Source organism: Manis javanica, chromosome 4, assembly GCF_040802235.1.
Source record: "Manis javanica isolate MJ-LG chromosome 4, MJ_LKY, whole genome shotgun sequence".
Classification (NCBI taxonomy): Eukaryota; Metazoa; Chordata; class Mammalia; order Pholidota; family Manidae; genus Manis; species Manis javanica.
In genome coordinates, this window is record NC_133159.1 from 130,687,241 (window position 1) to 130,701,316 (window position 14,076).

Sequence of the window (14,076 nt, forward strand, 5' to 3'; positions counted from 1 at the left end):
TTTGTGAAAGTTGTACCTAGGTCAAGTGTCCTTTGTAATCTTGATCCTTTTGACTCATTCTCAAATGAGGTCAATGAGGAAAAGGTTAAATGGGTGACTTCTTTATTAACCAGACAGTACACTGGGGGATAGCCAACATGGACTGCTTGCTCTTGCCCAGTAACTTTTCTTTGATGAGGAAGTTGATAACTAGTTGAAAGAAGCAAGTAGCAGAAAAAGCAACCATGGCCTTTAATAAAAAAGAGAGAAGTTACTGTTTCTAAAATAAATCCTTTCCATGACCAAGGTCTTGGTGATGTTACTTTACTGTCTTGGAGCCCAGCAGCGGAAGACACTGGACAAAAAGGCAGATCTTACTGGGATAGAAAAGGAGGCCTGGAACATACCCAGTAGCAAAATACCTATTAGGTATTTATACTATTTTTTATTCATACTTCATTTAGTTTTGGAATCGGCCTTGTACTAATATTTAACTAACTTATTTATTCATGCTCATAAGCATAAAATATTTAGTACCCTCAGTGGGAAATTTTAGCTGTATCTTATTCAATTCAATGGAATCTAATGTTTCCTTGGTAATTAACTCATACAAAATGTTGGGAAAGGGGAAAAATAGCAATAGTTGCTTCTAAGGTATTACTTGCCCTCCATGTCTTCCTAAAGAGCAGGATTTGAAGTTTCTCCTTTATATAGAAGAGTAACTTAGGGTATTAATATTTGTAATTAAGCATTCATAGATTTAGGAAGCCTGTGTTTATCTGGAATATGTTTATTATCAGAGTCCCTTTTCCAATCCTGTACATTAAATATGTATGTTTTAAAAGCTTTAATTTTAGATTTTCTGCTGTCTGTATGGTACGTTCTTCACTATGACTTTTTACCCAATTGAAAATTTTCTGTATTTTTAAAATCTATAGCTTATTTAAAATCTCCTAATATGGTAGGGTGAATGGTGATACCCCAAAAGGTATGTTCATGTCCTGATTCCTGGAACCCATGACTAGGCCTTATTTGGAAAAATGGTCTTTGAAGGTATAATTAAGTTATGGATGTGGAGCTAAGGAGATTGGTTTGAATTATCTGGGTGGGCTTTAAATCCAATGACAGGTGTCTTAAAAAAAAAGAAAAGGCAGAGGGAGATTTGAGACAAAAGAGGACAGAGGCACTGACCACAGGGGTGGATTGGAGTGATGCAGCCACAAGTCAGGGACGTCCAGCAGCCACCACAAGCTGGAAGAAACAACAGTTCTCCCCATCGTCTCCAGAGCGAGTGTGGCCCTGCTGACACCCTTATTTTGGATTTCTGATCTCCAGGACTGAGAGATTACGTTGCTGTTGCTTTAAGTCACCAAGTCTGCTGTGGAGCCACAGGAAACTAATATACCTAGTGAAATTCTAATGCTGAGATGCTTTTAAGGATGTAGGCTGCTTATTAAGGAAACAACAGCTGAGACCTGGTTGGCCTCAATATGGTTTGTTTGAATACAGTTAAAATATGGACATGACCTGGATGGAAGGGTGAAATCCATAGTGTTGAGAGCTCAGGAGTCCATTTCATATTGAGTAAGTGCTTAATAATTGTTGGATATTAATACCGTTAGCATTTGTCATAGTAGCATCTGCATGAACAAATCAATTTACTTGGCCCCATTGTCTTCTAGTAAATATCTCCCTCAAAAATTCAGAAATCAGAATAATAAACACTTGGTTACCCATTCTGCTTCATTGCCACTCTGCTATCCATCATCAGTCTCAATTTCCTACTTCTGTCTACATTAGATCCTATGATTTTGTAATATCGAAACTTCAATTTTCCCAAGATAATCTACTCCCAAACTTTCCTTTGTATTTATGTTTTCTCCCTTGCTGTCATTCCTGTTCCCTACTACGTACCCCCAAGTAGGCTTTTCTCATCCTGCTGCTGATAGACAGGCAGCCAATAGAGAGATAGTTTGGCATGGTATTAATAGAAAGTAAAAAGTGCACATTACTACTGACTTTACAGAAATAGAATTATAAGGGAATACTACATAAGAGATTCTGCACTCAATTCTGATGTGTGTTGGGGTTTCCTGATACCACCAAGCAATTTTTGGACACTACCAGGGTGTCCTATAATTCAACTCAATTCTAACACTGTCTACCCAGATACAGCATCAGATTCCACAGGTTAAAGGCTCAGTCACACAAGACTGAATTCCACTTCAGATGCCAATCACAAGCCCAGGTTATTTGTGCTTCTGACTGGGTATCAATCAGAGGTTCTGACCCCCTCCTTGGGTTCAGTTAATTTGCTAGAGTGGCTCACAGAACTCAGGAAACCCATTTATGTACTTGAGTATCAGTTTATTACAAATGACATATAAATCAGCCAGATGAAGAGATACACAGGGCAAAGTCCTGAACAAAGGAGCGTTTGTCTCCATGAGGTTCAGTCCTGGGATGGTGGCATGTGGAAGTATTCTGGTTCCCAGAAGCTTTCCAAACTCCTTCCTTTTGGGTGTTTATGGAGGCTTTGTTACATAAATCATAGGGTATTTCATTTGTGGTTGAAGTTGGATCTCTACCTTACAGCCACAGGAAACTAATATTACTAGTGAACTCAAAATGGATCAAAGAGCTAAACTATAAAACTCTTAGAAGAAAACAGGCCTAAATCTTCACCATCTTGAGTTAGGCAATAGTTTCTTAGAGATTACACCCAAAACATAAAAAAGGGAAAAATTAGATGAACTACATCATCAAAATAAAACACTTGTACTTGAAGGACACCGTCACAAAGTGAAAAGGCAAGTCACACAATGGGAGAAAAATTTTACGAATCATATTTGATAATGAACATGTATTTAAAAAATATTAAAAACTCATAAAATTGAAGACAAAGCCCAATTTTAAAATGCGTAAATGATCTGAATAGACATTTCTTTAGAGAAAGACACATTTGGCTACATAGTACATGAAAAGATACTCAATGTCGTTAACTGTTAGGAAAATGTAAATCAAAACCATAATGAGATACTACTTAAGACTCACTAAGATGACTTTTTAAAAGATGTTTCGGCAAGAAAGTGGAGAAATTGGAACTCATACAGTGCTGATGGGAATGTAAAATGGTGCAGTCACTTTGTGTAGTAATGGCTGTACAACTCTGACTATACTAAAAGCCACTGAATTGTACAGTTTAAATGAATGAGTTATGTGGTATGTGAATGTAAATTATATCCCAAATTACACTGGTAAAAATAACGAGTACTTGCTCCAGAAACAATGCCTGGCTTCCTCTATAGCTCCATCACTAGTGCTGTAACCTTGGACAGATCACTTTCCCCATGCCTGTTTCCTCATCTGCAAAATGGGGAGAATAAAAATTATTTCAGAGGGTTATAAGAGTTCAGTGAATTCCTGCTGCATAAACACTAAGCCTGCCACATGATGTAAGGTTCTGTTATTAACAAATTGAGCCACCAGAAGGCAAGGGTTGTATCCATTAATCACCATCTCCAGTGTTTGATATATATAATGAAACATTAAAAAAATCTATTCTCCAAGTTTCAGGTCCTGTCCCAAATAGCTAAATTCCAACTGTCTTCCCCAACTTAACTTCCAATTGTCCCATGATGTTCAGAAACCACTGTTCACTGTCTCCGTATATCAACCCACTCAACAACCCAGTACATATCAGAACAATTGTCCAAAATAACTCTCTCCTTGAAACAAATCCTACCATTTGCAACAACATGGATGGAGCTGGAGGACATTATGCTCAGTGAAATAAGCCAGGTGGAGAAAGACAAGTGCCAAATGATTTCCCTCATCTGTGGAGTATAATAACAAAGCAAAACTGAAGGAACAAAATAGCAGACTCAGACTCCAAGAAGGGACTAGTGGTTACCAAAGGGGAGGGTGGGTGGGGAGGGAGGGAGAAGGGGATTGAGGGGTATTATGTTTAGTACACATGATGTGGGGGATCACTGGGAGAACAGTGCAGCACAGAGAAGGCAAATAGTGGATCTGTGGCATCTTTCTGCACTGATGGACAGTGACTGCATTTGTGTATGGGTGGGGACTTGATAATTTGGGTAAATGTAGTAACCACATAGTTTTTTCATGTGAAACCTTCATAAGAGTGTATATCAATAATACCTTAATAAAAAAAACACAAAAAAACGAAACTGCAGCCCAAATGGCTTCATCCCTTGGAGCCCCACCTGATTAGTGGAATCTTTCTTCTTTTTCACTCCTCATTAAAAGCTTTGCTGATCGCTCTGTGAACTAACTAGCTAACTAACTAACCAACTAGCTAGCTAACTAACCAACCAACCAACCAACTAACTAACTAACTAACTCTCTCCTTTATCATTTGTGATCTCCTAAAGGTCAGTTTACCGGATGTCTGTTGTTTTTGCCTGCCCAGCATCCATGGTCTTGGTAACTTCAGTTTTCTTTGTGAAACTCTTTCCTATTGCATTTTATTTTCATGGGACTGCCTATTAAGGTGTCTCTTCTGTCTTCTGGCCAAAAGTGGACATGTGACCCTAGTAAGGTCAGTAAGACTGTAGAATTTGATGTAACATGGCACAAGGTCCAAAAATGTGCCCATTAAAAAAAATTAATTATTTTATTTTGCTATCATTAATGTACAATTATATGAACATTATGGTTACTAGACTCCCCCTATTATCAAGTCCCCACCACAAACTCCATTACAGTCACTGTCCATCAGCGTAGTAAGATGCTATAGAATCACTACTTGTCTTCTCTGTGTTATACTGCCTTCCCCGTGCCCCCCCACTACATTATACGTGCTAATCCTACTGCCCCTTTTTTTCCCCTTATCCCTCCCTTCCCACCCATCCTCCCTAATCCCTTTCCCTTTGGTGTTAGTCCTTTCTTGGGTTCTGTGAGTCTGCTGCTGTTTTTTTTTTTTTTTTCCTGCTAAAATGATATGCCCTCCTTAGTTATTTTTTTTCTTTGTTTTTTGAGAGGGCATCTCTCATATTTATTGATCAAATGGTTGTTAACAACAATAAGATTCAGTATAGGGGGGTCAACGCTCAATGTACAATCATTAATCCATCTCAAGCCTAATTCTCGTCAGTCTCCAATCTTCTGAAGCATAACGAACAAGTTCTTACATGGTGAATGAATTCTTACATAGTGAATAAATTCTTACATGGTGAACAGTACAAGGGCAGTCATCACAGAAACTTGTGGTTTTGATCATGCATTATGACCTATAAACAATCAGGTCAAATATGAATATTTGTTTGATTTTTGTACGTGATTTATATGTTGATCCCACATTTCTCCTATTATTATTATTTTTATTTTTAATAAAATGCTGAAGTGGTAGGCAGATGCAAGATAAAGGTAGAAAACATAGTTTAGTGCTGTAAGAGGGCAAATGTAGATGATCAGATGATCAGGTGTGTGCCTATGGACTAAGTATTAATCCAGGCTAGACAAGGGCAGCAAGACATCCACGGATGCAGAAGATTTCTCTCAAAGCAGGGGGGGTGAGGTTCTGAACCTCACCTCTGTTGATCCCCAAATTCTCACCTGATGGCCCCCCTGCGACTGTGCCTGTCTTAGGTTGTTCCTCCCTTGAGGAATCTTACCCGTCTCTGGCTAACCAGTCATCTTCCGGGGCCATACAGGGAAATGTAAAGTTGGTAAGTGAGAGAGAAGCCATATTGTTTGAAAAGGTTAGCTTTTTACTTCTTTGCAGATTTATGCCCTGTGGCTTCTATGCCCAGCACTTGTCTCGAGGTATCTTTACCACCTGGAGGAATTATGATACTCGGTAAATTCGATATGAGGCACGAATTCTATTTAAGGGTTGTAATTAGGAAGGAAGAAGAAAAGCTATAGATGTAGCATATGAAGGAAACATGGGAGGATTGATTATTTCTTTGACATCTCTTCTTGTAGAGTACCTTAAGTATGTATAGGTTTTAAACTACTAACTAATTTGCACACACATATTAACATAATAGGAATACGGTGACATAAACAAAGCAAATCTATAATTACCATCCATCTCCAGTGAAGCCAAGAAAACCATTTAGGCACTCCAGGCATTTGTGAAAACTTATCCATGATATGATGGATATTGTCCAACTGTACTTGAACCATCAGACAAATTAAAGCAGCCCATTTCTGGGATCTGTTCACATCCCATATGTTCTTTTAACCATAGATAGTCTATAGTCATGAGATTTTGGAGGCTACAACTTGCACCCCTCCCAACTCCTGGTTGAGTTCCAACAGTACAGATCCGGTCAAATTCGTTGTCTCACTGTATGCACATGCCAGCCTAGACATCTCCCTCCTCATTCCTATGGCAAGTCCAGGAGACGGTGGGCTGGATGCAGCCACAACCACAGCATCGTCCGGATACCTGTGGAGGCTTTTTGATGATCATCCCCTGGCACAAGTCCTCCAGAGAGTGCTGATGCCGGAAGCTCCTCCTCATATCGTATCTTAGTTCATTTTCTGTGTATCCAAGCTAGGCCTTGATCTTCTGCATAGAAACAAACAGACCCTTTGCCCACACTTTGACATGCCCTCTATACCACTGTGCAGAGCTCATTGGAGGTCAGCACACAGTAACTGCTTTTTTTTTTTTTTTAATTAAGAGAAAGGAATATTATCAGAAAAGAGTACCTCCATAGCTGATCATCTGACACCCTTTAAGTGATCAACATTAAGGATATTTAAAGCATGCGTTGATCTTTGATTTACCAATAGTTTTATCCTGTCAAGGAGTAATCCCCCTTTTCTTTCTTTCTTTCTTTCTTTTTTTTTTTAATTTTTAATCTACACTTACATGAAGAATACTATGTTTACTATGCTCTCCCCTATATCAGGTCCCCCCTAACAACCACATTATGGTTACTGTCCATCAGCTTAGCAAAATGTTGTAGAGTCACTACTTGTCCTCTCTGTGTTGTGCAGCCCACCCTCCCCTTTCTCCCTCCCCCCCATGCATGCTAATCTTAATACCCCCCTTCTTCTTCCCCCCCCCTTATCCCTCCCTGCCCACCCATCCTCCCCAGTTCCTTTCCCTTTGGTACCTGTTAGTCCATTTTTGGGTTCTGTAATTCTGCTGCTGTTTTGTTCCTTCAGTTTTTCCTTTGTTCCTATACTCCTCAGATGAGTGAAATCATTTGGTATTTCTCTTTCTCCGCTTGGCTTATTTCACTGAACATAATACTCTCCAGCTCCATCCATGTTGCTTCAAATGGTTGGATTTTTCCACTTCTTATGGCTGAGTAGTATTCCATTGTGTATATGTACCACATCTTCTTTATCCATTCATCTACAGATGGACATTTAGGTTGCTTCCAATTCTTGGCTATTGTAAATAGTGCTGCGATAAACATAGGAGTGCATCTGTCTTTCTCAAACTTGATTGCTGCGTTTTTAGGGTAAATTCCTAGGAGTGGAATTCCTGGGTCAAATGGTAGGTCTGTTTTGAGCATTTTGATGAACCTCCATACTGCTTTCCACAATGGTTGAACTAATTTACATTCCCACCAGCAGTGTAGGAGGGTTCCCCTTTCTCCACAGCCTCGCCAACATTTGTTGTTGTTTGTCTTTTGGATGGCAGCTATCCTTACTGGTGTGAGGTGATACCTCATTGTAGTTTTAATTTGCATTTCTCTGATAATTAGTGATGTGGAGCATCTTTTCATGTGTCTCTTGGCCATCTGTATTTCGTTTTTGGAGAACTGTCTGTTCAGTTCCTCTGCCCATTTTTTAATTGGGTTATTTGTTTTTTGTTTGTTGAGGCGTGTGAGCTCTTTATATATTCTGGACGTCAAGCCTTTATCGGATGTGTCATTTTCAAATATATTCTCCCATATCTGCTGCTGTTTTGTTCCTTCAGTTTTTTCTTCGTTGTTATACTCCACAGATAAGTGAAATCATTTGATACTTCTCGTCCATTTGTTTTTATGGTTAAACTCTGAAAAAGCTGTCTATTAGTACTTAAGTGAAAAGGCTTGATATTTTGAACAAGGAACCTTCTATTGGAAGTCCAGAAATTGGGGTACAGTTGAAAGATGAATATAGGAGAGCAGTAATCATGTAATTCGGTGGGCAGTGAGGGGATATGTGACCAAATATCCTGAAATACTTAAACTAGTAAGAGGAAAATTGGTCAAGTCAGATACATGAGGAGCTGAAGGGACAAGTGGATGGTGTGAGAGTAGTGGAAATTTAATATTGGTAAGAAAATATGGGTCAAGCATTGGAACTCAATGGAATTGGGGACGTCAAGGAAGTATGGGGCATTTCAAGGATCTCAAGGTATAGAAAATGGACTAATGGGGGAGAGTAAGGGAGTGGGGAAGAAAGTGATTGATTTTGGGATTGCAGTGAGTTTAATATTGTGGACAACAGCGATGGGGTGAATGTTAAGGAAGGCTGCAGCACGATATTGGAGGGATAGTAATCCAAATATTTGGGGAACAACAGAACGGATCCTGAAATAAGGGGATCAGATGGGACTGGAAATTTCAGAGACTATTGGAGCAATGTTAAAATTGTAGGGAACTGAAAAGAGGAGACTGAAAAAGAGGGATTTATTACATCAGAGGTACCATAATTACAGACATTTCCAAGTACAATATATGCAATATTAGAGCACTGCGTTTTGACATATAACATTCGAGAGTAAACAGAGATGCAGGTGGGTGAATAACCTGCTAAGGTGGGTTTGGCATTAGGCCTTTTTGGGTCTGAGATGACAAACACTTAGGGATCGGGTAGTTTTCCAGCACGAATTCTTGTCAATGACTGATTCCCCAACCCCTTCGTTTTGGGTCGCATAGCTCTGGAAGGGCTCTGGGCCAGAATGAAGCCACCCTGCAGTTCCCAAAGACACAAAGACAGCCCTCCCGTGGACTCCACCGGGGCCCCAAGGTCTCATCCCACGCAGCGCATCAGCTATGGGCCTGCGTCCCAGGAACTCTGCAGCAGCGGATCCCAAGCCATCCGAGGAACTCTGCAGCAGCGGATCCCAAGCCGTCCGGGACGCGACGAGCACTTGGCCTCCTGGCATGACAGCTCCTCCGGCTATGGGCCGCAGCTCGGCTCCGCAGCGACAGCGGCAGCAAAGCCTAAGGCAGGAAATACGCGAAGTCCGGGTCAGCGCAAGCTCCTGGGTGCGCTGCCCGCTACCCTGACAAACGCTGCTCACCTTGTCCTGAGCTCCAGCGGCGTCCGCTGCGCGCTCAGGTTCGCCAGCTCCCGCCCCCCAAGCTCTGACTGCGCCAGCGCGGGGACACAGCTGGATCCTCCTGGGGGCGATGCAGCATCACAGGGCTCCTGCCCAGCCAGGGGCCAGGGCGCCGACCCTCCGCACTGGGCCTTCTCTGGAAGGCCAAAGGCTCAGGTCTGGCTCATCCCTTATAGAACAGAAGGTTGGGCTCGCTGTGCGCGCCCCAAACACAAAATGATGGGCCCCCTGCGCATGTCCCTACCTCAAAATTGTAGGGTCCAGGAACATTATCCTAACGATAAATAGGGTTCAACTGCACCCGGAGATTCTAAATGTTGGGTTCTGACTGCCTCCTCCCCTAATCTTCAGGTGCAAACAGGCCCTTCCTTCATTATTAGCAGCTGCTTCGGACGCTCCTACTGATGGACAGTTACACAAAGGTAGTGACAAGCAGGGAAGAAAAAAAGCATCAAAAGCTAGATGAAGGGGGGTACAGCGTGTCTCCAAAACACAAAATGACGATCCTCTCATTCCCGCCTCGCGCCCTTCCCCACCCGGTCCCGCCCTGGCCGCTCAGGCAAGCTGTAAATGGATATAGGTGAAGATGCAGGAGGTGATGGAGAAGGCGATGGCCGCGTAGATAAAGATGGAGAGGTGCGGGAAATGGTCGAGATAGCAGCCCTCGTCCAGTGGCGGCGCCTCGTCCTTGGGTGGGGGTCGCGCACCGGCCTTCGGGGGCAGCCCGGCGCGGGCCCCCTGCGCTCTCCCGCCCGCGCGCCGCCCAGCCTTCTTGCCCGCGGCCGACTTGGGCGCGCGGGCAGCGGGGGGCTCTTCCGGGGGAGGCTTGTCAAACAGGCCTTCGGAGTCAGCGTCGGGGTCCCAGGGTTTGCGCTGAAAGAGTTCGTCAGCCATTGGCGAGAAGAGCGGGGTGGCGGGTGTGCGGGGTCTGGCGGTCGCGTCCGCGCCGGGTGCGAGCGCAGTGGGTCGCCGCGGCTGCTGCAGCGGGGTTTATACCCCTGAGGGGCGGAGCCAGCCGAGCCCCTTTCAGACGTGGCTCCTCTTTCCCTGGCTCCTCCTTCCGCTGCCAGCCTGTTGCAGAGGTTGGCTCTCCAGGTTCCAGCTCCGGGATCTCCAGGCCTGGCGGCTCGGAAGTCTCCGTGAACCCTGGTTTGTTTCCATGGCAAACTAACGCGCGGGGGTTCGGTGGGTGGGGCTCAGGAGGGCGGGGATGCGAGCAAGGGGTACCCAGGGGCCCGGGGAGCGAGAACCGGGCTTGGCGAGGAAGAAGCTGAAATGGAGACTGCCAGGATCCCAGATGACTGCGGAGCTTCTCCAGGGATCTCGCTCTCCTTTTAAAATAAATGCTTATTGTGTGTGTCTTTTAAATTTAAAATTTAATGCATGAAAAAAACTAATACAAATTCTTTGTAGAAAATATGAAAGCACTATGAACAAAAACAGTAACAAAATGAAGGTTCCTACAAGCCCAAGGTCCAGAGATAGCACGCACGGTCAACATGTTGGCATTCTTCCCCTCCTCATTTCCCTCTTTCCCTACATCTACTCCTGTTTCTGTTTATCCTGGGGTTTGTCTTGTGTGCTTCACCCATAAACGCAGGATCCTAGCCTTTAGGGCATCTCCCAGATGATTAGGAGCAAGGACTTTCAAAGGCCACCTGATCTGAGCCCTCCTCTCACCCACCTCTTGGCATCCACCAGGCCCTTCTCTGGCTTCCACTGGTTCTGCCACAGACTCCTAGGCACCGCCATCTCCTGGCACCTCTGTTGCACCCAAGGTTCCAAGGCTGGTTGTTGTCCCCTTGTGGAATGTGGGGAGAACAGCCCTAGGACTTGTTTGGGTCTCAGTGGGTTGGAGGGGTAAGCTGGAAGGCCCTGCCAGTTGCAGCACAACCAACTTAAACTGTCACCAGGGGACTCGTGGCCTCTTGCAAGTGGAAGGAACCAGAGGCAGGGTGCTGGAACAGTGTCACCGGCAGGCTGTTTCCCTTCTCTCCATCTTACAGTATTGTCAAGTATTTCCTGCGGGGCCAGAGCTTACCACATAGTGGTAGGTGGGCAAACTGTGTTGAGTGAGTGGCTGTTGGCAGCTGCAGACTCACAGGGTTGCAGCTTAGCAGCTCCACCTGCAAGAGCTGCTATTTGGTGAGGAGGTGGAGAATATGGGGCCCTCTGACACTGTTGTTGGGCATGTAAAAAAGTGTAGTTCTAGTTTCTGTGGAAAAGAGTTCGGCAGTTGTATGAAAAGTTAAGCATATACTTACCTATGGCCCAGGAATTCCACTCCAGAGAACTGAAAACATGTCGCGCGCCCCGTCCTCGCCGGCAAGAACAGCACGCAACAACAGCAGGATTCTTCTGCAGAAAGCTTTATTCTTCAGCTCTTTGTGAAACAAATGAGTTGGGCAGGACCTAGAGGGGAAGGAGAGGCTTGCTTATATAGTTCTCATGCTCTGACCTGGTTGGTGCGGCTCCATATGCCTTATTAGCATAACAATTTGGTGGGTCTCATTGGTCCTTATGCCAAGGCGCAATTAGCATGTAGTTTAGTGGTGTGGGATGATTTGTCATTAGGAAGTTCGGGGCCTTCCGGCTGCCCTGCATTGGGCGCTATTTTCTGAGCGCGGCTGCCAACAAAAACATATTTTCACAAGAAAACAGGCTTGTACATGAATGTCCATAGCAGCATTATTGGTAATAGCCCTGTCTTGTTAATGGGTTTCAGCCCTGGACAAGTTCACTATGGAGTCAGTGAGACGGAAAAATGACAATGGAACATTCTTGGGGTGAAAAGGTTTATCCTCAACTTTATTCCCATGATGGCAGGTCAGTCAATAGAATCCCATCACTCAGAGTGAATCTGCACGCAGCAAGCCAGTCTCTGTCTCTGGGCCTCTCTACCCCTCCAGCCATCTCTGTCTCTGTCCTCGGCGCTGCCACCACTCCATCTCTGTCTCTGTCCTTGGTGCTGCCACCACTCCAGCCTCTGCTCTTCTGCAGCCTTGCAGCCGTGTCGCCCAGAGCATTGGGCAGAGCTCTTTATATAGAGTCAATAACAACGTATTGCTCACACATGTGTAATGAGCAAGCCAACCAGGGCCAGGAATCCTGGCCATGGAAACCTTCACATTATCCACAAGCCCCAACCTGGAAACAATGAACTGTCCATCAAATGGTAAATGCATAAACAAAATGAGGTTTATTTGTGCAATTGAGTAATATTCAGCAATAAAAAAGTGAACTACCTATAAATGCTATGACATGGATGAACCTCAAGAACATTATATTAAGTCAAAAAGGCCAGATGTACAAGACCACAGATTGTATGATTCCATTTATGTGAAATGTCCAGAAAAGACAAATTTACTTATGGAAACAGAAAGCAGAAAGCTGGTTGTGGGGAGAGGGAGAGGTGCATAATTGCAAAGACGTGCAATGCAACTTTTTAGAGTGATAGAAATGTTCTGCATTTGGAATGTGGTAATGGTTGCACAACTCTTTAAATTTCCTACAACTAATGGATGTGTACAATTAAAGCAGGTAGCTCTTATGGTATATAAATTATACTTCAATAAGACTATTGTTTTTTAAGAAAAAAGCTGCACTGAGTTATCATTTTTTCAGATACCAGATAGGCTAAAGCCAAATAAATTAAAACATAACTATGTGATTTTATTCACAGTTTTGTGGGTCATTTGGGATGGTCTTCTGGTTGGAGTTGATTCAGCTGATCACCATTGAGTTTTGTCATTTGTCTGACATATCAGCTGGAGGTTGGATGATCTAGGATGACCTCATGCCCATGTCTGGAGGTGGGCAAGCTGTTAGTCATCTGACCTAATTCTCCTGCACATGGCTTTTCATCCTCTAGCAGGCTAGGGTGGGCTAGTTCACATGGTGGTCTCAGGATTCAGAGCACAGCAGGAAGGTGAGCTATAAAGCATAAACACTCCAAGTCTCTGCTTGCATTATATTTGCTGTCCCACTGGCCAAAGTGAATCACATGGCCAAATCTGGATTCAAAGCCTGTGCAAAGTCACACTGCAAAGTTGTGGGCAGAATTAATGGCCAATTTTTGCAATCTACCACAGAGAAAAAGAGAGTTAAAAAACTCCTCTGTGGCTATATGGCTAGTAAGTTGCAGAGCCAGGATTCTGGTGCTCAGTTTTTACCTATGATGCCATATACTGAATGGCGTTTTCAAGGAGTGGTGTTTGAATGTAGTATGTGAGATGGGGAGGGGTTGGATATATAGCCAGAAAGAAAGTGAGACTTTATCCTAAAGACACTAGAAATCCATTGCAAGACTGAAGTCATTTTGGCATTTTAGAAAGCTCACTCTGGCCATAGTATGGAGTCTGGACAAAAGGGGAAGGGGTTGGTGGCAGAGTGACTGATGAGGACTTTATTGCATTAGCCTAGGTTAGAGATGAAGAGAGGGTGAAGTGGCAGTGGGGACGAAGAGAAGAGGGCAGAGTCAAAGGATATTTTGGAGCTAAAATAGGATTTTGCTGAGCTCTGACAAAGGAGGGAAAGGGGTAACTGAAGCTTCCCCAGCAGGTCTGGAGGGAAAATTATGAGTTATTTTGTGGCCATGTTGGCTCTGAGGTCCTTATGGGACATATGGGAATAAATGACCCTTTGCCAACAGTATCCCAAGGTGAAAGGTCTAATATAACAATCTAGATTTGGGGATTATAGGCATGGGGCTAAGGTTGAAGTCATAGGCATAGATGGTTTGCCCAAGATGGTGGGAAGAGATGAGGCTTTGCAGAGCATCCTGAGGACCACCAGCCTTTACAGGATGGGCTGAAGGAAAGACACAGATGAGA

At 43.8% G+C, this 14,076-nt stretch overlaps 1 protein-coding gene across 1 annotated transcript; it reads right to left on the minus strand.

Moving 5' to 3' along the window:
- Positions 1-8,571: 8,571 nt before the first annotated feature.
- LOC108390243 (uncharacterized) lies at positions 8,572-11,868 on the minus strand. The gene is made up of 3 exons (XM_037026954.2): positions 11,509-11,868; positions 9,206-10,575; positions 8,572-9,125 (listed from the first exon to the last, which is right to left on the minus strand). The coding sequence occupies exon 2, from the start codon at positions 10,136-10,138 to the stop codon at positions 9,800-9,802; it is 339 nt and encodes a 112-aa protein (XP_036882849.1). The 5' UTR covers positions 10,139-10,575; positions 11,509-11,868; the 3' UTR covers positions 8,572-9,125; positions 9,206-9,799.
- Positions 11,869-14,076: the final 2,208 nt, after the last annotated feature.